The 25,118-nt window shown below is 41.9% G+C and overlaps 1 protein-coding gene across 5 annotated transcripts in view; it reads left to right on the top strand.

Annotated features, from left to right (window-relative positions):
• Positions 1-24,887, top strand: part of Atpalpha (sodium/potassium-transporting ATPase subunit alpha) — a 156,910-nt gene extending 132,023 nt beyond the window's left edge. For 4 of the 5 annotated variants that reach the window (XM_065449222.1, XM_065449220.1, XM_065449224.1 and 1 more), the window contains exons 10-19: positions 425-617; positions 1,844-2,019; positions 3,025-3,379; positions 4,343-4,444; positions 7,376-7,530; positions 13,354-13,448; positions 14,415-14,589; positions 16,178-16,308; positions 19,832-19,933; positions 21,347-24,887. In XM_065449222.1, the coding sequence (XP_065305294.1) occupies positions 425-617; positions 1,844-2,019; positions 3,025-3,379; positions 4,343-4,444; positions 7,376-7,530; positions 13,354-13,448; positions 14,415-14,589; positions 16,178-16,308; positions 19,832-19,933; positions 21,347-21,467 (1,605 nt within the window). In that variant the 3' untranslated portion in view covers positions 21,468-24,887. Of the gene's footprint in view, positions 1-424; positions 618-1,843; positions 2,020-3,024; positions 3,380-4,342; positions 4,445-7,375; positions 7,531-13,353; positions 13,449-14,414; positions 14,590-16,177; positions 16,309-19,831; positions 19,938-21,346 lie in introns of those variants that run through there. The other variant, XM_065449225.1, reaches the window with a different exon arrangement.
• The last annotated feature ends 231 nt before the right edge of the window (positions 24,888-25,118 follow it).

Raw genomic sequence — 25,118 nt, forward strand, 5'->3', positions numbered from 1 at the left:
TTTTTTTTTTTGAACAAAAAGTCGTGCACATTTTGCTCCAAATTCCTATCCATGGCAGCTGCTTTCCAGCAGCCAAATCATATGAAAATATCTATGGGACTCCGTTTGGAGGCAGCCTGAAACCATCTGCTTTCGTGTCTCTCGAAGCCTTGTAAAAATTGGCATGTAAAACTAATTCGTTAATATGCATTCATTGTTGAATTCTCCCAGAATTGTTTGCCTACACTTAGTTTAAAAGAATGTGGCAAGAGCCAGAAGGCAAATTCAGCAAGCTTCCAGTGCGTTCCATCACTGATAGGACAACATTGCTGCGCTTGCATTTTCTGACCTGAAGATTTCTTGCTCAAAACAGCTGGTCTTTTGCAGTCCTATTCTTAATTGAATATTCTGAATTCACCGTATCGGCCATTGCATTGTCACGCAGGTAACTGTGCATGAGACTGAAGAACCTGATGACCCGAGCTACATCCTGTTAATGAAGGGTGCCCCTGAGCGCATTCTCGACCGCTGCTCCACCATCTTCATCGGTGGAAAGGAGAAAGTGCTCGACGATGAGATGAAGGAAGCCTTTAACAACGCCTATTTGGAACTGGGAGGCCTTGGAGAGCGTGTCATTGGTGAGTTGTCTGTGCGAGACCTTCCGTAAGTGGCATCGGTGCACAGTTTGGTGAATTAGGCTGCAAGGTTACATTTCATAATCTATAATTTCTATTTCTTGCATCATATTAAAACAGCAAGCTCTCTGCTCAAGAAAAATGTGTCAAACTATACTTACATTACTGGTAAACCTAACCAATGTTTTCCCTCTTGGGCGAGTTTGAAGAGGTTTATTTATACTTTTACCAGTAGTAAGCATTCTGTTTGAGACTGGGGCTCGTATTGTTGCTGTAGTGTTTAAGCACAAGTGACACAGTTTGCAACATTCCTTTCCTCTTCTCCTTCAAAAGAAAGCCAGTTTCTAAATGGGCTTTCTAATTCGGTGACACACGCAAAAAAGGTCGCAATTTTGCTCGAAAGGCAAAGCATCAATTGCGATAGCAAATTAGTAGACAGCTATAGGAAGTAAGGATAGTAGTTTTGTTCACTGTGTAAGCTTGTAAACATTCGCTTGCTAACTAAATTAATAAGCATGGTGTCATGCACGCACAAGCAAACATGAACACATCTCACTTGATGACCCTGGAAGCTCTGTCAAAACACTGGAGTGAAGAAGCGCGGCAGCAGCTGCGAATGAATTGACCTTTGTGCTGCCTATCGCTTACATTGCGAACTCAGTGGTGAAAACTCGGCATACACAAAGCTCTCGGCAGTCTGCGTGCACTCTGTCCCCATTGCAGGTCATATTCAATATAGGGCCCACGTGGCCGCGCCATATGCAGCAGCCGGCGGCTTGGAACCGCCCCACTCTCTTCTCTTCTCCCACTGGTGCCTTGCACACAACGGAAGATGATGTGCTTCCTCCCCACTTTCCTTCCCTGGCACCTGCGAGATTGAGCCGCCATCATCAGCTCACCTTCGTACGCTTTCCGTCACAAATACTGCATATGGCACACAGTGGAAATGTTATCACTTCTAGAATTATACGAAACACCAGGGCAATGCCAATGCCAGAAAAGCACCTAGTGTGTTCATATAGTTACTACTGTATTGCAATAAAAGTGTGACCGTCTTTACACTGCAGGTACATCCTAGAAACAAGGCTTGCAATCTTGAAGAGCGTAGTTGTATTCATTTATACGAGTAGGGTGTGGGAGTTTCTAGACAACTTGTGAAGAATTGACTTGAATCCTAGCACCCACTCAAAATTACAACTTTTGCGTTTCTTGTTTTCCTCTTCAACCAGGCTTCTGTGACTTCAAGCTGCCGACAGACAAGTACCCGCCAGGATATCCGTTTGATGCCGATGAACAGAACTTCCCTCTCACTGGACTTCGTTTTCTTGGTCTCATCTCCATGATTGACCCGCCACGTGCTGCTGTGCCTGATGCTGTTGCCAAATGCCGGAGTGCCGGCATCAAGGCACGTCCAAACATGCTTGCTCATTTTAGAAAAGTATATTTCAGTCAAATAAGTAGTTAATTGCAAAGATTTACACCATGTAGTTTATTTGAATAAATAGAGAGCTCTTGTGACTGCAGGCATTGCTTGACAGTGGTAAAGCAAATTGGCATGGTAAACATTCTCGTCTTCTCTGTTCAGCATCGAACAAAAAAAAATGCTCTTTAAAATATAAGGTTATCGGGTTCTGTGTGGCAATAAACATTAAGAAGCAAATAGTGATCACTTTTTCCCTCTTTTCCAGTGTAACTGCAAATTTTTGGCCAGCTTACTTTTTTGTTACTGAGGGCAAGGATGAAGTGTAATATAACTGTTGAAGCAAAATTAATCCAATTAGTACCCTTCATGCAGCCCATGAGTAACATAGAGCACAAAACACTTGTTACAACTGCCTTGTGTTTTGTGCAGCCATGCAGACGACTGTTTCTTTTAACTTGTTGAGGTCGTAGTATTAAACATTTCATTTTATTTAGCTCAGATGTAGTTTATGGTACCTTTCCGATTACAACTGTCACAGAAATTTTATCTTCAGTATAAACTGACCTGTCTATGTAGTGCTTGGCAGTCCATTTGGTACATTTCATAGCTATGGTTATTCAACTGATTTTGCTTCACCTTGCTAGTTGCAGTTTCAGTGTTTTTACTGTATCCTAATAGCACATTTGAATAGTCTTTCCGAGTTTGCTCTCGGAGCACTCTAATGGTCGTGTAAAATGACTATAAAGCTGTATTACACTAAGAACTTAGCAGCATTATTCTGGCTTTGTTAAAGTTATAGGAGCGTTCTTATCGTCACGTTAATTGTACTGCTATGAGATTAGAGAGCTGAAATGAGAGAGCCACCGCTGTTGGACAACCGTTCAAGCTTTGCAGGAGTGCTACTAAACAACCAGTTAAATGTGCCACACGATCAGCTTTTCATTACTTAACAGCACCCCTCGCCCCTTCTCTGCATCTACAAAACAGGTTATCATGGTGACTGGTGACCACCCGATCACTGCCAAAGCCATCGCCAAGGCTGTTGGAATCATTTCCGAGGGTAATGAAACCGTGGAGGATATTGCGCAGCGACTGAATGTGCCCGTTGAGGAAGTAAACCCGCGGGACGCCAAGGCGGCTGTAATCCACGGCTCGGAACTGAGAGACATCAGCCCTGAACAGTTGGACGACATTCTGCGCCACCACACCGAAATCGTCTTCGCCCGAACTTCGCCCCAGCAGAAGCTCATCATTGTGGAGGGGTGCCAACGCCTGGGAGCCATTGTGGCCGTGACTGGGGATGGCGTTAACGACTCGCCTGCCCTCAAGAAGGCCGACATTGGCAAGTCATTGTGTTGCCATTACACTTGACAATGTACAGTGCACTGTGCAGCATGCAGTTTTGTAAATGAAAGGACAGTGTAAGGCATTGCGACATAGCTGAGAGCAGTATGGATTGGAGAACAAGTACTACTTGGCACTCCGGACAAAATTGAGTGGAAGTGGGTTTGCAAGGGCATATGGTATCAATAAAACTGATAACAGGTTATCTAATGTGATAGTGTAACTAAATGGGTTAGAGTTCATTAACCTTAGTACTGGAGCACTCAGCAGCGCTCCAGTACTTCAATGCTAGAGTAGCTATTAATGGATGCTGATATCATCGATGATGGTAGTAAAAGTGATGAGAAATAAAAATGTGTGTCAGAGGAAATGGTGTCGGTCAGAGCTGTGTTATCAGCCAAGACTAATTATACTAAACTTCTCAATTATTTTGTGTTGTCAACACCAAGTACACATGCAGTGCTGCCATATCAATGTGCATAAATATTATATTGCTTGTGCAGTATAGAAGGGTATATATTTGGAAAGATTGGTAGATCTTGAAGTAAGAACCAACATTATTAGCCTCCTTGCTTTTAAGTTCCTCATTCATCTGTACTAAATATAGCCATGTAACATTGCATATCCTAGTGTTTACAATGTATCAAGTTCGTAGGGGCATAAAAGTAGGAAAATTCTATTATATCTTCACTTATTTTGCAAAATCTTACTTTAAGTAAAATATTGTGCATAAAGCTATGGGGCGTTAAATCAAGCCCACTTTTATAGATCATATGCCAAAGTTATGTTCAAACATTAGATCAGAGCGTATGTACTTGCAGTTCCACTTTCTTACCTTTGTTTTGTAGCCTTTTTAGATGTTTGAACATCATTGCTGGTCTCTTCCCTTCCCTCCCCCTGCCCCCTTACAAAAATGCTGTGTAGTGCAGGGCAGCACATTAAATTTGTTTTACTTTTTCAGGTGTCGCCATGGGTATTTCTGGGAGTGACGTCAGTAAGCAGGCAGCAGACATGATCCTTTTGGACGACAACTTTGCCTCCATTGTCACCGGTGTTGAAGAAGGTGGGTAGCTCCTTCCACTTCTGTGAGAAGCTATGTTCTCTTTGAGCGGCTGTCTGAAGTTTTGTAGCTTTTGCATTCCCTCGCTTACTTACTTGCATTTAGGGTTCTTTGCTTTCTTAATTTGTTTAGGAGTGTTTTTCATATATGGGAGAGTGTTGTGCAGAATTTATCTTCTTTCCATAAAAATCTGAGTTTATCAGGGCTTTCTTTTTGGATGCTACGAAATTCAGGCCTTTTTTTTTCGTTTTAGTGTTATGTATCTTTTCTTTTTGCCCGTACCCCAAAAACAGCCTTGACAGGGATGGTTTAGTTAACATTTACCATAACGGAAGGTTTTATTGTCATTACAATTTATAGTAATATACACTGGCATATTTACCCACGTGGGTATGTGTAACTGGAGTGTGCTCATTCCAATCTACGGAACAAAGCATTGAGAGCGCCCTTTAGAAGTTTGCTTTGGATACAGGAAAATCCTGTGGGTCTAGCACAAGTATATGAAAGTACGGGCCATTTCTGGACATGAATCCTCCAAGAAACTAGGGGATTAACGATCTGTGCAGCAGCATACACCTGATATTCAGAGAGCCCTCTTGCCATCTAGGTATACTGTCAGGTTCTAATGGTAAGATGGCAGAAACTGCTCTACAAGTGTCGTACGCTGCTGGCAGTTCCGCCTTCATGTTTCGGTTCACAATCTGAGCACGGTGCCCGAATATCTCGCTGCTATAGTGCAAGTCGTGAGAAATGTTTCGCTGCACAGCACAGCTCCACATTTCTGCGACAGCAGCGTGGTATTTTGGGTCTGTACAAAGGTTGTCGCAAGTGCACCATCCCATTGACTTGGCTGCATCTGCTAGCGCTTGGCAAGGAAACATATACACATCCTATAAGACAGTGTACTTGGCTCCCTAATTATTGGGAGCAGTTGGTTTGAACATTTCTCGAGGAACCTCAGCATGAGGTGTACGTTGTGTGAGGAGCCCGTTGTTGCAATGAATGCAGTTGGGGCACAGTCACATGATCGCAACAGAAGAGCTTACAATTCAGATTTTTTCAGGAAAATTCAAATAGTCATTTCTTTTACCAACAGCTGTTTCTTTGGATTTTATCAGATGAGTTTGACAATGGTACAGCTAAACCTCGATATAACGAAGTTGGTAAAATTGGCAATTTGCTTTGTTATATCGAACTTTCATTCCATTGATATTCCACCTTTTATGCAGATAAGTACAGTCACCGATCGATTTTTTTTTTTACATGGAAAGATGCCACATAATTTTCTGAATTATTGGGCAATTGCAAAAAGGCAAATTTGAATGGAAAAACAATGTTTTGATGAATTTGGCAGTCAGTGACAATTGATACGGTTTTGTGCCACGTACGTCGACGATATCTTCTTGTATATCATACTGACTGCAAATATAAAGACTGGGACAGTGGAAGAGAACACAAAAGTGACACAGGCAGTACCGCCCGTGTCGCCCGTGTCGTTCTTGTGTTCTCTCCCGCTGTCCCCGTCTTTACTTGCAGTCAATATGGTGTGTAGTAAACACCAACTAGGCCAAACTGAAGTTCTGATATCTTTTCGGCAGTACGAATTAAGCAAAGCCAGCCACACTTTCACATGAACTCTGTCCCCGTGCCCGATAGCATGACCCACACTGGGACGACGCTATCAAGAAAAGCGCCGGCAGCAGAGAGTGAATGCTTCATCTGCCTCTCGCTCCAACGGGTCACTGAAACTCGAGATTATGCAACCTCTAATACTAAACGCGCAGTAAGACAGCTTGCATGGTGCCACGCCGTCTCAGCACGCCCGCCTTTTGCATACGTGGCAGATTACCTCTAAAGCAGGGTTCACGGCTGCGTATGCACACTGTCATGCTTACAGCCATGCGCAGACATGGCTGAGATGCGCGCCACCTCCCACTCCATATCCACTCCCCTGTTCCCTCACGCGTGCTTGATCGCATTACCGCCAGCTCACTCCCCTCCCCCTCTTTCCCTTTGCTCGCATGGGAAGGCAGCACTTGTGAAGCTACCACCTTTCTTCTCACCCTCGCACACTTTCTCTCGCACCTAAAGCACAGAGTGTGCGGGGCATGATAGAATCTTGTCGCACTTGGACTTCTACGGAACATTATGTGGCTCCCCTTCAGCTGTCGCTCTTGCCACGCGGTTCGCGATTTGAGAGGTTCATTTGCAAACAGCTGCTTGTAATTCAATCATTTGACCATCTGCATCATCAGAAGTTCCGATTTATTGTCTCGGCATTCCTTTGCAGCGGCAGTGAAATTTGGTTATATTGATATGGCATAGAAACGCACTTTGTTATATTGAAGTTCTATATACATGTTGTTCTATGGACAAGAGGTTATGAAAAGTTAAATACTTCATTAAATCAAGAGTTTCATTACTTTGAAGTTCTTTATATCGATGTTTAACTGTACTTGTAAGCCACACCTGATAGCCTTAGTACAAAAATATGCAGCCTTTGATAGCAGAGCTGTTGCCATCTTGCTGTACACCCTTTGTGTTTGTGATGCTGAAGCATATACTGTAGGGTGTCCCAGCCATCATACACCGAGTTTTTTTCTTTAAGACAAAACATTCTGTATGAAGCAAACAGACTGTACATTGTTAAGAGCAACCTGAAGAAGCCTTTAGTATATTTTGGTGTTCTCCTTAATTTACTTGTAATAGTCAAATAACCTTATCATTCGTGCATTTCCTGCAAGTATGTCAATACTATGTTTTTGAACACATATGAAAATAGAAGTTTCATTTGTTTGCGACTCGCTATCTTTTGTGTGGCATGGGGTTTTTCTTTCTTCCTTTATTTCTTTTTTTTTCTCATATTCACAAACTTCCAATTTTGGGACCAGTGTCTCACCTTTTTCTCTTCATTTCTATTTCTCTTGCCTGCAGGTCGCCTGATCTTTGACAACCTGAAGAAGTCCATTGCATACACTCTTACCAGTAATATTCCTGAAATCAGTCCTTTCCTGTTGTTCATCTTGGCTGATGTGCCCTTGCCTTTGGGAACCGTAACCATCCTGTGCATTGACTTGGGAACAGACATGGTGAGCTAGCATGCCCGTGTCGTTGTCTCACACAGAGAAAGCAAAACCTTTGCTGTCCATTTTTTCAGAGACCCTTTTGATGTAAACAAAGAATTCATCATAAATTTAGCATAAACTTGTTGCTTAATTAATCGTTTTTGCAGTTTATACTGGGCACACCCTGTATAGACTGTCGCATCTATTCTGGCTGCGGGATTTTTTTCATTTACTAAAGCTTTGATCAGTGCGAGATAACAAGTTCAATATCCAGCATTTCTGGTTGCATTCCAGTAGGGTTGAAATGTATTTAGTTCTGCATAGCTTGGGCAGTGAAAATTACTCGAGTTGTTTATCACAGCTTTCCTCATAGCCCATGGCACAGCGTGGGGATGTAAATGTTTGTCGGTTAAAATTTTGGCACATGGTATCAGCACCATAATTTGTATAGCATCCAATGCATGTTGTCATTCCCCTGCCCTAAACGTAGTTTGATGTCCATGATCTAAACTTCTTTATAGTACTAGCATGTTTGAAGTAGGTGAGAAAAATATAGCCTTCTGTAGGTGTAGTATTACATTCAGTCCCACTCCAGATGTGCATTAATTTGGGTAAATTAAAGTCGTTATTTCCTGTTACTATAACGAAATGTTTGAAGAAAGAAGTATGTAGCCTTTTGTAAAGGCCCTGTACGATTGTGGGTCCACTCTAGGTACAGATCTACTTGATTAAATTGGTTAACTGGGCTAGGTTAACTTGGTTAGGATAGGTTTAAGTGCTTCATTTGAATATTTTTTTTCTCATGACACTATCATGTTTGAAGCAAGAACCATAGCTGTTTGCAAGTGTCTCATTCAGTGCCAACTTTAGGTGCGATTTACTTGCTTCTGGTGCCACTTGCATTTCTTGGAGCACAGCTGTTGTTGCCATACGTTTGCGCAGCTGCGGGGCTATTTCTACTGAGTGTTGTTGATGTCATCAGTGTCATTTTGCAGGTGTTTGTCCTGGTGTGTATGTGTTTGTGTGTGTGTGTCTCTAGCAAGCATGTGCAAAAAGTGTGCTGGCAGGTTCTGTTAAATAAATCTTGTAGCCTAAGTGAAATTATTGTTTATCTTTCTATTAGCTTATATATCTTAACTTATATAACACATAACAATAATAACATAACTAACTTATAACATAACTTATATATATATATATAACATAACTTATATAACTTAACTTAACAGCTTGCATGCTCACTGTGTATATTTTGCATTCATGGCCATACTTGGCAACTGTTGCCTTGCTCATTTGTGATGTAGTTTTGGCTGCTAAAAAAAATTGTCTTTCACAAATGTTCAGTTCAAAAATCTATAATGTTGTACATGACAGCTGAGCTACCATTCAAAGATCACTCAAATGCGATTGCTCATTCTTCTTGTGTTTTTTCACTTGGGTGTCTATCAAAGATCTTGTTTCTGTCTACTGAAACAGTGCTTGGATGATGTATCTTCTACCATACATCAACCAAATCATAAGGCTGTTGGCGCTTACACCTGTACAAATTTACGGAGACAGCAATACTTTTTAGGGGTATTATAAAGCAACAGTACACAGTACAACCTTGTTGATACGTACGTACCTTGCTTAATAAGTAATTCTGGTAGCCGCAAGGAATCTCCTTCCCTGTTGCCATTGAACTTAATGTATTGGCACATTGCTTAAGCCGTAGTTGTTTAATACATGCCAAGCAGTTAGTGAGTAGTATTTGCTTCATTTTTTTGTGCGTACAAGCGCCAAATCGAAAAATGTTGCGCGCGCAAACCATAAATAGGCGAAATTGCTGTGCACAGACCTTTCCCAGATTGAGGTTGCCATGGATAGTGATGTGAAAACATGGTAGCTGTTACGTGTTTCCTACTGCCATAGCTTCTAGCGCCTCGATGCTGTCTTCATAGATAACTACGTGGATGAGGGCCCTTCTATATTTGAAGCGGCTAGTTCATTGACCGTCGTGAGGGCATTCAGAGAGAAGTAGGGCCTGATGGAGAAACTGGCTTGCAGCCTTGAGGAGTTTGAGGATACCATCGTCACTGCAAAGTCACTACAGCAGCAAGTGAAAATCAGATTTATTGCTGTCTGCTCGCACATAAAGCTTGTCTGCGTATGTGTTTGATTGAGAATTAACACTTTTTTCTTTGACCGACAGGTCTATAGCTGTTCATCTTCCATTGGTGGTTAATTAGTACATGACTTAGTGTGTACCTGTTCCATGTTCCCCACCAACTGTGTACTAACGAGTTTTTAGTCTAATTTCATGGGACGCTACCTATTGCATATTAAAGCACCATAATGTTCGTCACCTACTGCCTTAACCCGTTCCATACCAGGACGAGCTGAGTTCATCCATATGTGTCCACAAAGCTTCTCATTTACTTGTAATCTCCATTTTATTATCAATGAAACTTTGCATTTTAATTTATTTTCTTGTATAGTGCAGCTAAGCTTGACTTTTGCAACAATCATGTGGAATTTGTATTATAGAGACCTAAAATACTGCCTGCATTGTTTTTCTTTTTTAATTAAGGACTCTGCATTAAAGAAATGTGCCATTTATGGACATAATACAGTAGAATATGCATGAGGTTCTAGGTTCAGCTCCTAGACACCACTGCTGCAGAATGTGAAAAATGTTTGTGCACTTAGCTTTACATGTGCATTAAAGAAACCTATTGAAATACAAGTGAATCCCATGACATCTGTTATTGCACGCATGTTTTAACTCGATCAATAAATCAGTACAATAATTACTGACTTGTACACAATAGGCAATTATCATAGATTTCAGTGGTTCCTAGGCTTCAGGCTCTGTGCACTTGTGCTAGTAAAAAAAACGGAAACCTGCCGCACTCATACTCGGCTAAATGTGAGTTAAAAGATTTCAGGCTGTCAAAATTAATCCAGAGCTTTTTATTAGAGCCTTTATTCCTGTTCATCTCTCGGTCATATCTTATGCAACTCTTGTGTGCTTGTATGCCATGTGCTGCTGCTTTGTTCACAAGTTTCAGGGGAAAAGATTTAGAGCATGTGTACGGCCTTTCTGTCCCTGTCCCAGGTTCCTGCCATTTCGCTGGCTTATGAAAAATCCGAATCTGACATTATGAAACGAAGACCGCGTGATCCTGCCCACGATAAGCTAGTGAATGAGAGGTAACAATTCTACAGCCAGCACGGAAGTCCTGTTAAGCACTTTTGAACATTGTCTTCTTCCCCTGCACTATCATTGGTTCCCGAATCCTATCCCTTTTTTCGTTTTTCTCATACTCGGTCTTTGATGCAATTGAGTTCCAATTTTCGTGCAATTGCCATCCTTGGTTTTTCGGGGAGAACCATGGGCAAAGCTCTTCTCTCACAGTAGACAGATGGAATCCTGCTCAAGTCCCCAGCTTGTTTTCTAAAACCAGACTGAGCTATCTTTTAGCAATGAAAAGTGAGCAGTACTGACTAAATTCATATGCTCGTAGTATCCACAATTTAGACATTGAGAGCTTGATGCTGCATTAAGGTTGGGGTTTATGTTGAATTTGAACACTGTGCTATATCGCAGTGGTGTAAAATAAAGTGGAAGTTGCACGACAACAGGTTAACATCCTTTTATGTATCTTACTGCATTTATTTGTCCAAGTAAACGGAACATATGTGCACTTCTGTCATCCATAAAAGCAGCTGTACTTGTTTCCCTTCTTTGCCCTGGTTCTCTCCCTAATCCCTTTGATATTTCGGTCAAGTCACTCCACAAGGTGTCCACTTCTGTTGGAACAGCAAGTGAAGACATGTACCAGAAGGTAAAGCTCGACAACTGGGGTCTTGAGGTCTTTTTCTGCTACCTGCATTGAAATTTTTGGTTATCCTTGTTACCCCTTGCCTGCTATTCTACGCAGTGCCGTGCTCAATTTTATTTGTCACTCTTCACATCACGAACTCATCCTTCTTTCCTTATAGCAAAGTTTGGTTTTGTTCCCAGCAGTCTTCATTCTCTTGCTTTACACCGTGTCAGGCAGATCGGCCATCAGGTTGGACCTTCTGTTATACAATATTCTTTCACTTTTTGTTTCCTTATCTTTGGTGTTGGCCTCTCAGCTGACTGGCATAAATTTGTTTATGCCGTTAACCATCAGGTTGCACCTTCTGTTACACCATATGCTTTCACTTTGTTTCCTTATCCTTGGTTTTGGCCTCTCAGCTGACGGGCACAAATTTGTGTATGCCGTTGGCTTCAGCATCATCCCTTGTTTAACCAGTGTTTATTCAGTCTTCCTGTGATCCTTTATTCTTTTTGGGGCTTAATTTTTGCTCTGACATTGTTTTTCGTTTTGTTTTTTTGCCAGTGGTCATTCTGTTCAGTTCCACCTATCTTTGTCCTACCCATTGTCATCATCATCAGCCCTAATGAACCCCACTGCAGGGCAAACGCCTCTTCCAAATATCTCCTGTAGCCACCATTTCCTGTGATGGTGGGCTCAAGCTGGCTTTAAATTTTGTGACATCCTTGCTGGATTCAGCATCTCGATTCACTTTGATTGAAGAACAGAGTATTTGGGTGCACAGAATGCAGCACATACTTCTCTACGTAAGGTGCTGTTAACACAACGCAGATGTGCTGAGTTTGTGTGATGGAACATAGATTTGACCGTTTAGTTACTTCAACTTAATATAACTAAAACCAATCATCAGGAAACATGACATTTTGCTTTTGCAATGGCATTACTTTAATGCGGCCAAAGGTAAGTACTTTAGTAGTGACTTGCTTGGAAAATTTTGCTTTGTGCCAACTTGCAAATCTTGCCAATGGCCTGATGGAATGTTTTGAGGTCTCCCTCTCTTGGCTTAGAAAAAAGCCGTTATGTTGACGTAGACCAGTTGCAATCTTGCAGAGCCCAATTTGTCAAATTATGTAGTGTGGTCACTCAAGGTGCTCATATGCGCATCTACTTTGTGCTTACTGACAGTACTCGGGCACACTTAACAGCATTTGTAAGTTGCTGTACAAGCAAAACGTTTCAAGCAGAGCGCTTCTGCAAGACAAGAATGTCTTGAGCTGTGGCACCCCTGCATGTTTTGTCATTTCTCATGCCTGATAGCCTGTTGCTCTTTTAAGTTTGTTTGTTTGTGGCCTTGTGTGTGTTTGCATTGATGGCCTCTTTTCGTTGTTATTTATCGCACAGCTTTGTATTTAAGCACTGCACAGCAGCTGGTGCCATATTGTTTCAGCCGCACACTTTTCTTTTTTTTCATTTGGTTATTCCCATTTTACGTTCTTTCTTTCCATGCACTGGGGTACAGTGTCTTTCATGTTTGGACCAACAACTTCTGAAAAATTCCTTCGTGCTATTTGCACTGACATCTCGCATATCTAATTTATGCATTCCAGTCTTTTTTGTATAGCAGTGCACCTGGTGCATCATGTCTGGTTCTTTCAGTCAAACGTTGGGCCACTTTAACTGTTGTCTGTAAATCTTGCCCTCGAAAGAGCCAAGTTCAGCCAGCATAGCAGACTGGCATTCCACAAGGTGGAATAACTAGGCAATTCTGCTAGCTATAGCAACACCACTTATCTCATCTTTCTGATCTTACTCTTCTAACAGCCGTATTCAGATAACAGCAGCTTTGGAAACACAAAGCAGATAATGAATGCATTACTAGGCAGAACACTTGCCATATGAGATTAAAACACACAACCTGTAGACACAAAAGTATAATGTTGTTGGCCTGAACATGTAATTCACTGTATGGCCCATCATGCAATATGGCCCCCCTACCATTCCTTTTATTTTCTTTTGCATTCTCCCCAACACATTTTTTTAGGTGCCTGCCATTTCCCTTGCATATGAGATGGCAGAGAGTGACATTATGAAGCGTCAGCCCCGTGACCCGGCCAAGGACAAACTTGTGAACGAAAGGTGGGGGTTTTCTAATCATTGATCACCTTTGTGTATTCCTCATTTCTCTTGGCTTTGTCAAAACCTGCCTGTTATTTTTCTTAAACACGAGATCTTGCACAAAGATGTGCGCTTTTAAGGAGCCAAGTGAGTACTAAATCCTTTCATTTATTATGCATGGATTGTTGCTGTTGTAGCATTGGTAAAAATCTTTTGCATTAGAGAACAGTGTTTCTGTGGTCTTTCCTGAAGAAATTTCACAATAAAAGTATGGATGGCATAACGTTAAAATCACATGCAATTGATCCAGAGACTGCCTGCTTTTCTTGCTCCACTAATATTTTACATGGGAACATAATGCTGGGAAGCCAAGAAATGAATTCATCTGCGACGTCAAAGAGGCATTGATGTTTGTTATTGATCATTAGCATATGAGACTACAAAGTTGTGTGCATAGAACATATCCATTGTTAAAAAGTAATGTCCATGGCCCTTAATTATTGTTTGACATTTTAATTAAGTTGTTAAAAATGTCGTATGATTACCTAAATGTTCAGATCCTGCAGTGAATAGCTTGTTTTCCAATTTATTACTCTTAATTGCATTCTTCTTAATTGCTGTCCTTGGCATCTGAAGAAACATAACTATCATATATCTTTTATGTGTTTACTCCTACTGTGGATATGCTGAGAAGTGCTAATCATTGTAAACTAATGACTTGCAAGTTGCATTATGTCTTGTGAGAATAGCATTTGTGAGTGTTTCTGAACTGTCAGTTTCCCAGTTTCCCAGTGATTAAAACTCTCTCTGCTATTCAAGTAAGTGGTTATCATGGGACTATATCAGTAAACACATGATTGTTATCAAACAAGCATGGCAAGAGATTTAGTCTAGATATAATAGTTCAGATGTCTTGTTTCCTTTTCAGTCATGGTAGGTTGATGCAGCTGACCACTGAACATCTTTTTTTTTTCTTTTTTACGTCAGGCTGATCTCTATCTCGTACGGTCAGATCGGAATGATGCAAGCCGCAGCTGGATTTTTCGTTTACTTCGTGATCATGGGCGAAAATGGCTTCTGGCCAAGCACACTGCTTGGTATACGCAAGCACTGGGATTCCAAAGCAGTCAACGACCTCACGGACTCATACGGCCAAGAATGGGTCAGTAACCGCTGCTCGTGCAGAATTATATTATCCTTCAAATCTGCAAGCATAGAACTTCGGGCCTGTAGTTGTTACATCCGGAGATGTGATAGCAGTACCTAATAATGAATAACCTGAATACATTATGTACTATTACTTTATAGCAAAAGGCTGTTTCTTTGAGAAAAAATGCAAACCATGCCAGCTTAGTGGCTATTGCGTTGTGCTGGTGAGCTCAAGGTCATGTGTTTAATCCTGGCACTGGTGGCCGCATTTTGATGGGGGTTAAATGCAAAAACGCTTGTGTACTTAGATTTAGGTCTATGTTAAAGAAGCCTGAGCGGTCAAAATATAATTCTGAGTCCTTCACTATGGCGTGCATCATCATCATGTCATAATTTGGCATGTAACAACCCAGAATTTAATTTAGGAAAGCATAGCCGACTTTATGTCAGAAGTGAATATGTTACGTTGTCACTTCAGAATCAGCTTTGAAAACGATTGGAGTGTGCATTATTAATCTACAAGGGTTTGCATAAGGAATGACAATTTAACCCTGAGAAAACAGGTGTTTTTTTTTTGTAGGTTATGCCACTTTTTTTTTTTTCTGAAGAAACTACTGTGCTCAGTATTTTATGTAATACGTAAACAAAAAGCAGGATGAATGCACGTTTCATGCACAGTAGTTTTATTAACGAGACCTATGTCATACGAGATACAAATTGCCAGAAGCAAGAATGTCGGATAAAATTGAACAAAGTTTGTTAAGACACACTTGTATCTCCTAAGAAAAATATGCAACAAAAATTATGAGGTGTACAAAATGTATTGCCCTCTAATAGGCACTATCTGCGAAAAAATAAAAATTTTTAATCGAACAGGTGTTTTACTACAAAAATTTAACTGCAAGCATTACAGTTGGGCGTGCCGGGCTGCGGCCGTCAATGTTCTGGGCTGGTTTGTGTCGTTGCTGTCAGAGTCAAAGTCCAACGAAAAGGCAGCATCCTCATACTCGCTGCTGCTTGATGCATTGATAAAATCAGCCACAGACTCAGCAGAATCGCGAGGTCTGCGATCTTTCGAAGCATGTGCAACACTCCTGGAGACGGCCATTCTTGCTTTCTACTTTGACGATCGCAAAATTTCATAGCGCATTCAAAAATTAGTGCTTGGCAGGAAAAAATTTAACCGCTTTGAAATAAAAAATATAGTTCTCCTCTTTCACGTCTGATGGTGCTCTGTGTCCGTGAGCGGTGCGGAAGTTCTCTAAAGTGGCATTTGAAACCTCGATAGCAAGCGACCATTTTTGCTTTCTACTTCGACGATCGCAAAACTTCAAAGCATGTCCAAAAATCACCGCCTGGTGGGAAGAAAGTAAACTGCTTATAAAACAAAAATATGGTTCTCCTGCTTTATGTCCGATAGTGCAGTGTGTCCGTGAACGGCGAAGAAGGTCTCGAAAGTGGTATTTCAAACCAAAGCCCAATGGGCGCAGTACGAAAAGAGTTAATGGGCATTTTGTAGGATGGTTTCACCATTACTTAAAGCTGCTTCGTTAACTATGTCATTTATGGCTTTTTCTTGCATGCTCTTCCTCAAAATGCAGACATACAAGAACCGCAAGACCCTGGAATATACCTGCCACACAGCATTCTTTGTGTCTATCGTTATTGTGCAATGGGCTGACTTGATCATCTGTAAGACGAGGAGGAACTCTATTGTTCACCAAGGAATGAAGTAAGCATTCTTTCTGCTTGTATTAATTCTCATGTGCACTTAATTTAGCATTGTTTGCTAATTAGGGAGATAAAAAGAGTCTTGTTCACATGCTGTTTCATTGACCCTAGAATTGTCAGAGATACCTCGCATATAAGACAAATCTAGAGGTGCACTGTGAATGGTGTATTAAAGAGTATTCCAAAATATCCCATGCACAAAACCAGATTGACAAAAAAGCAGGAACAGCGCTAGTTCTACCTCTCTCTGTTTGTCTGTGCCTTGGATTGTTGTTCAGAGTGGGGCAGTTTATAGTCATCCAGTCAGCAAGCACGACATAGAAGAAAATGCATTCAAATTGGTCCGTGCGTGCTACCATTTCATGCTCAGTTACCACAATATGACTTGTATGTAGTGTTCTCAGTTACAGTTGGCAGAACGATGCATTGTGTTGGTTCAGTATCTTGGGAACATCGATCTATATTTTGTGGCTGTACTTCAGTCCAGTAATAACACTACAGCGATAAATTATGGAATTTGAGGAACCCATTCCAAGAATCCTAGATGGCTGTGTTTAAGTTCACAAAAGGCCATGCAAAATCTTAAAATACTTTGTACGTATATGTATTCATATAGAGGTGCAAGCTGTGTACTCACAAACACGCACAATTTACTTTTGAAGTTAGCACGTCAAGACATATACGAGCAGGCCTTCAAGTCCCGACGCTTTAGCCGGAGAATATGACCTTTGCCTTGCTGACCTCAGTGGCTATGCGGTTCTGCTTTCTGATAGCACACGAGGTCACAGATTTGACTCTCGGCCATGGTAGCCGCATTTCAGTTTGGACGAAATGCAGGATTGTGTACTTAAAGGGGCACCAATTCGACGAAATTAATCTGGAGCCCTCCGCTATGGCATCTCTTATAACCCCAGTGTTGCTTTGGGATCGGTCAATCAACCAAGCCAGCAAGCAACTGGCCTCTACCCTGTCTGAGCTACATCTTTCATTTTTTGAAGTCATTTATCGTAAATAGAGAGAAAAATTGCTGGCTGGATATACAAATGAAGTACTCTAATAGTTTCTCTTGGCTGTCTTAGCTGCACTGATTGGTTATTGGTTTGGTGACAGCTTGTGCATTTTTGTTGATTGCTCAATACATGATGTTATTTGACAGCTGCAGTTAGCCTCTTTAAGCTATTGGAAACTATTGGTTGTATAGGTATATTGGTAATACAGTGAAAGCTCGTTAATTCGAACTTCAATAATTCGAATTTATGGATAATTCGAATTGTACGATTTGGTCCGGCCAAGCTCCTCACAAGTCTATGTATAAAAAAGTCCGTTAATTCGAACGCGAGAAGGTTCCCTCACGGATAATTCGAACTACGCTCGCCTGGCACACGGCCAGAGAAACGCGCCTACTGCCTACACACAAGGCTACATCACCTCCGGAATGGAGAAAACGGCGAGAGAAGGCAAAATCGGAAAAAATCTAACCGGCGCGGGGTCAGACAGAAGGCAGCGGCGGCTGCCACCTCTCCGTTCTACGTAACCTCTGAAACTTCTGGTCCGTTGCGAATCTCGGAGGCTTTGCAAATCTTGTGCAGCTGCTATTGTTGTGCGGAGATGGCGCGGCAAGCACCAAAACACAGCGAATCAAGTGCGTTGCAGCTGCACTTGCAATCAAGAACCAACGAATCGGGGCCTTCGCCACCTTCGCATGTTCAGCGTCTTTGTCTCGGCAGTCTTCATCGGTTGTGCACGTCTGTTTTCAGCTTATAGGAGGTATCGGCCATCGCGATTCATTGTGATAGTGTTAAGCCTCGGCTAACGTTCGTTTCGGTGGACATCGGTGGTGTGGCACAGTCGGACCCAGAGCTTCGACTTGAAGATGGTGTGTGCCCGCGGCACACGCCATCACTTTCTGACACGCCAAATTTCTGACATGCCCTACTGGTTCCAAATCGCAGTGCTCTCCTTCACTTTCGTTAGTTCGAACTTTCGTTAATTCGAACTGAAGCGGCTTCCCCTTGCGGTTCGAATTAACGAGCTTTTACAGTATAGGCGAATTGGTGCTATGGGTATATCGGCCCTGTAGTTGCATTGGTCATATAGGTGTATGGGTTCAATCAGTATAGTGGTTCAATAGAATTAGTCAGCCTGCTAGACTAATAGCTGCACCTTAGGGGTGTCCACACTCTACACATGCGACATAGTAACATTTACACCATAATAAAGCTTAGAGTACATCATTCACACTTTACAGAGCAGGAGCACTGTGAAGGAAAAATACTTAGGCATGCACATAAATGACACTAAGTTCGGAATTGCAATGAAATATGGTAAAACTAGGTATAAAACTTCATAGGTAGGCTTGAAACAGCTTCACATGTGTCCGCAGGGACAGCAAAAAAGAAATAAACACACAGCTGTAGTACAGAAACTATCAGTGGCACACTTGATGTGTACTATTGCTTGTGTTACTGCTGATTTCAGGGCACCATGTCCACCTTTCTAAAGTCACACCATCATATCGCTTGTCACAACACATAGACAGGATGTCGATACTCTAGGGCCTAGGTGAAAGCGTCCGGAAAATTTCCACTGCCAGCTGTTGTTGATTGCACACCATCAGCCCTAGCAGAGTGCTCACTGGCGCATGAAACGTTCTATCGCTCCATCTGCCTCATCACACTGATGCATTGATTAGGTAAACTAGAATGATCCTATTTAAATGCCAGCAACACTACAGCACATGGGTGGGCTCCGCCGTCTCAACAAAGTGAAAGAAACTACTGTCAAATTAAGTCGACCATATACCAAATCGATTTTCAGTGCACAAGTTCTGCAACCACCACCTCTTCATCATACTATTGCACAGTTTAGTCCAAATTGCACAAAAAAAGTAATTTGTTAAATTGAGCGGCTGGGTGCATTTTAAGTTTCGTTACTTCTAACTGCATGTGTTTCAAATCACTATAAGTCTAACAGGAAAAAAACAGGCAACCAATAGTTCCTGCCTATTGGACTTTATTAGCACAATATGAACATCTTAGTTCTCTTGGCAAAAATAGCTGTCACCTTTTGTACCCCATTTGTGCCAATGCAAACGTATTGGTTCTATATGTGAGAAATAGATGCCACCTATAGTTCCCAGTTGGAACAAATAGAATCCAAATAAAACTCGGAGTTCCATTAACTTACCTATAGAGTATATAAGACCGCTGCAATGAACCAATTGAAAAAAAAATTATATTTTGGGGCTTTACATGCCAAAACCACAATCTGATTATGAGGTACACCGTAGTGAGGGACTCTGGATTAATTTCAGCCACCCAGAATACTTTAACATGCACCCAGAGCACGGTACATGGGCATTTTGCGGCTGCCGTGGCGGGGTCTGATCCTGTGACCTCGCGCTTAGCAGCGCAACACCAAAACCACTAAGCAACCACGGCGGGTGGGACCAATTGAAAGTTATACTGGTATTTTTGTTAGATGTGACTGTTGCTGCTGTTAAAATGATGCAATCTTTCTTTCAGAAACCATGTCTTGAACTTTGGATTAGTTTTTGAGACTGCCTTAGCTGCATTCCTCTCATACTGCCCAGGCATGGACAAAGGTCTCAGGATGTACCCGCTGAAGTAAGCAATTTTGTATATTAAAAACTGTGACCACATATGTACCACTAATGTTGAGTGTTAGTAACTTACTGACTTCAATTATTAACACCGATCTAATTCCAAGTATGTCTTGCTTTAAGTTCTCCGTGACGTGCAACATTGTTCAACTGCCTATAAATCTTTACTGTGCTCTCTGCAACTTATAAATCACAGATTTTGTGTTGTACCTGTGTCTCACTGTTCCAGACTTCCTTTCCTTTCTCTTTCTTTCTTTTCTTTTATTTTTTTCTCCGGCCCAAATAGCCTCAGCACAGATAGATTTTATACAGTGTAGCGTAACTTAAAACCAAGGCAGACATAGCAGAATTGTGGTGTACAGGTACCAATGGAAACTTTTCTGTAGCATTTATTAACAGTGGCAACCAGTGCTGTGGCTCACTTGGTTGAACACTGCGTGCAGTGTGCGTAAGTCATGGACGTCAAATAGTGGCCTTCTTTGTTATCCCGCTTTTCTTTCTCTCCTTATTCAGTTTACCTGCAACCTGTAAAGCAATGTGTACAATTTTCTACTTCACTTAATTAAAGCAAAGCCTTGTAGTTATTTGCTCGGTTTCTTGAGTGACTGCTGGACTATTTATGTGGTGTGGCATTACTTTGCCTATTGTGCCACGTGATAAACCTCTTAACGTGGCAGTTTAATTCTGTGGTCATTAATTAAATGGGAACATTCACGAAGTCTTTGTTTATCAATGCCGCTAGTATAGATAATGCCATGTAATCAGCTTAAAATGCATTCTGCGAAGATAAGTCTGACAAGTTGGGGCCAAGGAGCTCGAAAACTTGTACAAAATCTTATAGAAAATCTTCACGGGTACCCCTATCTTTGAGATTGGACTGGTAGTACTGTAGTAAGCTGTAAAGCAAATGCTCTAAAGCCGCCACACGGCCTCCAAAAACAGATGTCTCCGGAGCCGTCAAAGGGTCCACTAATGCTGACATGTTTTGCTAAGGGGTATCTTAACCTGCATGGTTTACTGAATCATACAGGGCGATCTCTCATGCCTGCTCTGAGTATGTTGTAAGCAATGTGAAGATGGTACTTCAAGTATCCAAGTGTTATGCCAGGTGCACTGAATTGAGGTTTGCTGCTTTGTATAACATGGCTAGCAGTTGCTGAGAAGCAACAAATAGCAGGCTGAAAAACCACCACATGATCATCTCCATTGGATGATCATGTCATCATACGACTATACAGTTATGATGCGATTGCGATCATCTTGATTGGACACTTGCTACCTGTTAGTAACAAACAGTTGTAGCTGTACCAGCTCCTTTTGCGTTTATTTGGCAATTTGTCATAGCTTATTGTATGGGTACCTCGGCAATCCCTAATGTGGTTTCATTCCCCTTTTTTGCTTTTGTTCCTTTCGCCAGAATCAACTGGTGGTTACCCGCACTGCCATTTTCCCTCCTGATCTTCGTGTACGACGAGATTCGTCGCTACATCTTGCGCCGCAACCCAGGAGGATGGATCGAGATGGAGACCTACTACTGAACATTGCCCACGCATAGTCTTCTTATCTCTCTCTCTTCAACAGACCTTCTTCGTTTCACACTTTATACTTTTTTTTTCAACGAACCTTCGTTTTACCATCGCATTTTTTCTTTTGAGAAAAACAAACGAAAGTGGGGCGGGGGGCCGCCCTGCCCCCTCCCTTCCTGGTATGGATGGGGAAAAAAAAAACTATGTACCAAGCCAACCAACAAAAGCTGGCACAAGCGCGGCACACTTTTCGCGTTAGTAGCCTTAGTGTTGTTGTTGCTAGAAGGCGAGGAGGAGAGAGAGAGGGGAGGAGGGAAGTATTTGCTGCACCTTCGTAGTTTGAGACGCTTGGGGGAAGCTGCTGCGGGAAGGAGGGATAGAGAGAGATAGAAGGAACTGAATGAGAAAGGGAGGGAGGGGAAAAAGGAAAAGGAACTGCGCCGAGGCACAAGTGCTGCGTTCGGTAGCTGCAGACGAAGTGCGGGGAGGACCGAAACTGCAGCCGTCTCCACACCACTGCGCATGGAGGAAGGGAAGATGGGAGGCGTAGAAACCGGCCACATGCCATGGCCATCCTCGGCCGCGCTTCAAAGATCGGCGCACCAGGAAGTGCCCCTTTTCGGTCATCTCGTCGAGACCGCCACCACTTGCTGCAGTAACTGCCACCTCCCAACTGACTGCCGCCGCGCCCTGTTCAACGATCACCAGAAGAGAAGGTTGGGGGAGAGGTGTAGGGGAGAGAACACTGCACCGAGCGCGTCCAACCTTTTCCATTCTTCCTTTTTCCTCCCTTTTAACCGCTGCCAGTCCCTTACTTCACCACAACTCTTCCCACAAGCCTTTTCTTTCTTTCTTTGGTGTCTCATCTCTCTGTCTGAAACTAGTGTCTCACAACGGAGAGTGCTTTTCTTTATTTTTTATTTTTTGGTGTAGATACTGTTTTTTCTTCATGATATCACTACTATAATTATTTCAGTCGTTTCCTCTTGCCTTTTTTTTTTTCTTTGCTGACGGGTGTGTAACGTACCAGTGCTCTTATTACTGCTACTACTACTACTGCATCATCCCATTATCAGGTTTTTTTTTTTTCTTCCTTTTCCTCTTTGTGTGTCGTGTACCATACAAATTTTACCCTGCCCTCACATTGTTTGTTGTTTCTTTTCTTGTGGGGTATTTGCATGGAGTGGTCGGTACAAGAGAAAATAAAAGTTAAATAAAGGCAAGATAAAATGGACAACTAAGGGAAGAAAAAATAGCTTTGCATTCGCTTGAGGCAAGCTCTTAGGAGGAAAAAGGGGAGAGAGGGTTTGGGTGCATTGTTGTTTCGTTTTAGAGAGCTTTTGTGCGTGGTGTTCTTAGTTGCAAAGTTGCATCAGCAATTACCGCAGCAGGAACCCTAAACGTAAATACTAGCGAGCGAGTTCACATGCAAGTCGGAGTGAACATTCCACATTTGCCTCTCCCAGTTTGTTTTTTGTTGTTCAGTGTTTTGCTGCCACTCCCCGAGCCACTTTCCCTTTCCCATCACACCTCCTTCCTCCTTTCCCACTGCCATTCTTTGATCCCTTGTCACCACTCTCATCACCTTGAGATGCTTACAAAAGAGAACCTCCGCACACAGGTATATACATGCAACCAACCAATGTGTGTTAGTTCTCTAACGTGCTCTTATTTTTTCTTATACTACTACTTGGAACATGCAGTCTTTTTTTTTTTTTGCATTACAGCGTTTTATCTCAGTTTTCTTAGAGTTGTAAGAATGTTTCTTGAAATTTTGTTCACAAGGTGAAGTAGTTTTTTGGCCTAAGGAAGAGATAGGAGAAGGCTAATTCCTCCTCCTGTGTCGTAGGAGAGAGTCACACCAGATCAGAGACAACAATGATGTTGTTCATGACCGGTACCCGGTGCAGCTAGGTAAAGAAAAAAAAATCCTTCGACATTTTGGTAGCGTGTATTGTAGAGAATTCATACAACTCTAGGTATAAATGGTGAGAGACATAGACACACATGCCACCGTCGAGGTTATTGTTGCTATTGCTAACCGTTACACCTTTCCCCTTTTCTCTTTGCTGCTTGTTTATGTTTGCTCTGTCTGATGCGGCAGGTTGTGTAACAGGTAGATTGTACCATTCTGAGCAGAGTTTTTTGTCTGGGAAAGATTGTCTATGATGGCCACGCCTGGTCCCTTGTTGGTTTCTCGTTACGTACATGTACTATTGCATTTCGCTAGTGTAACACTTACTTTTTTTCTGCTTGTGCTTTGTCATGGTTTTCATTTAAATGGCAAAAAAAGAAAATACATTGTTTCTTGCACACTCTGAAGCAAGGGCAGAATTGGTGAGCCGTGCATGTTGAGGCTTCAGGGATTACTTTTCTCGGCCAGTTTGTGCATAGCACTTTGGACTGTTCTGCTGCTCTATTGAGGTGATTGGCCCGGAAGCCTGGTTTCCTTCATGAGTCTTAATGTTTACGTTTCACCCGGAAACTGGCTTGGCGTGGAAATTTGATTGAAATGAAAAAAATAAAGGAAATGGAGAAGGGGTGCAGTGTCCAGGAGTGGCCTCCGTATGTGAGAAGTCTAGGTCACTGCAATTTGCATGTAGTGCTTCCTTTTTCTTCATTATGCTGAGCATCTTTATATGCTTTGCCACAACTTTTTTTTTTTTTTTGCTCCCTTTTAGTGTTGTGCTACATCTTAGGTGCATCATGTCCTTGTAAAATTTTTTTAAAATGTAGTTTTGTTTAGTCCAAAGCAAGCACTGTGCTTGTTGTGCCTCGCATGTAAACAGCAAGAAAACAACTGAGGTGTCTTGAAAATCAAAACGAGTATCAAGGATGCAGTTTACAACTTCCGTTTCAATTCGGCCAGTGTAGTCCAACTTGCATGTGTTGTGTGGCGAATTGATATGCAGCGTCAGCTGTGCATTCAGTTCTTTGTTGGTTTGGTATCACTTACGCATTTGTTTCTGTTGCCCCCATTGTCTTTGCACGAGGCATTTCTTTTAGTGGGAGTTTTCCTGTGCCGCGCGTACCACCATTTCACAATGAAGTTGTATAGAATTCAGAAATATTGCTCTATAGAAAGCTGTAAAGAAACACATGCTATATATTATACATAACATATAAATACGTACCAATTGCATTTTTTCTTTTTTTGACTGTCATATAACTTGCCACATGAAAGCCTTTTTTTTTTCCTTTTTTTTTCCTTGCGTTCTCGTTTTTGCATTTGATGGGGCGAAGGAAAACAGCAGGTGCAGATAAGGAAACTTCCTTTCTTTGCTCTGCGTGTGCAATGAAATGATGATGGTACAAAGAAAAAAAATTTGTGCGAGGACGGAATATTTTTACGGACACTTATATCTAGCACGCATTTTTATTGTATGGAGAAGTGGAGTAGCTGGTTCGAGGAATAAAACGAAATGAAATGTTTTTTGTTCATTTTTTTTCTGTTCACCCCTCTTTGTCAGTGCGTGGGGAGAAAGGGGGAAAACATGTATAATATACATAATGAAGAAACAAAACTGGCACACGAACTTATCGGCTGCTGTGTGTGTTTGCAACGCATTTGGGAGTCCTATCTACATGCGGTGCTACAACTACTTGAAGAAAACAGCAGGACGACGACACATGCGGGAGAGGGAAAATAAAAACAGCTCGTTG

Source organism: Dermacentor albipictus, chromosome 4, assembly GCF_038994185.2.
Source record: "Dermacentor albipictus isolate Rhodes 1998 colony chromosome 4, USDA_Dalb.pri_finalv2, whole genome shotgun sequence".
Lineage (NCBI taxonomy): Eukaryota > Metazoa > Arthropoda > Arachnida > Ixodida > Ixodidae > Dermacentor > Dermacentor albipictus.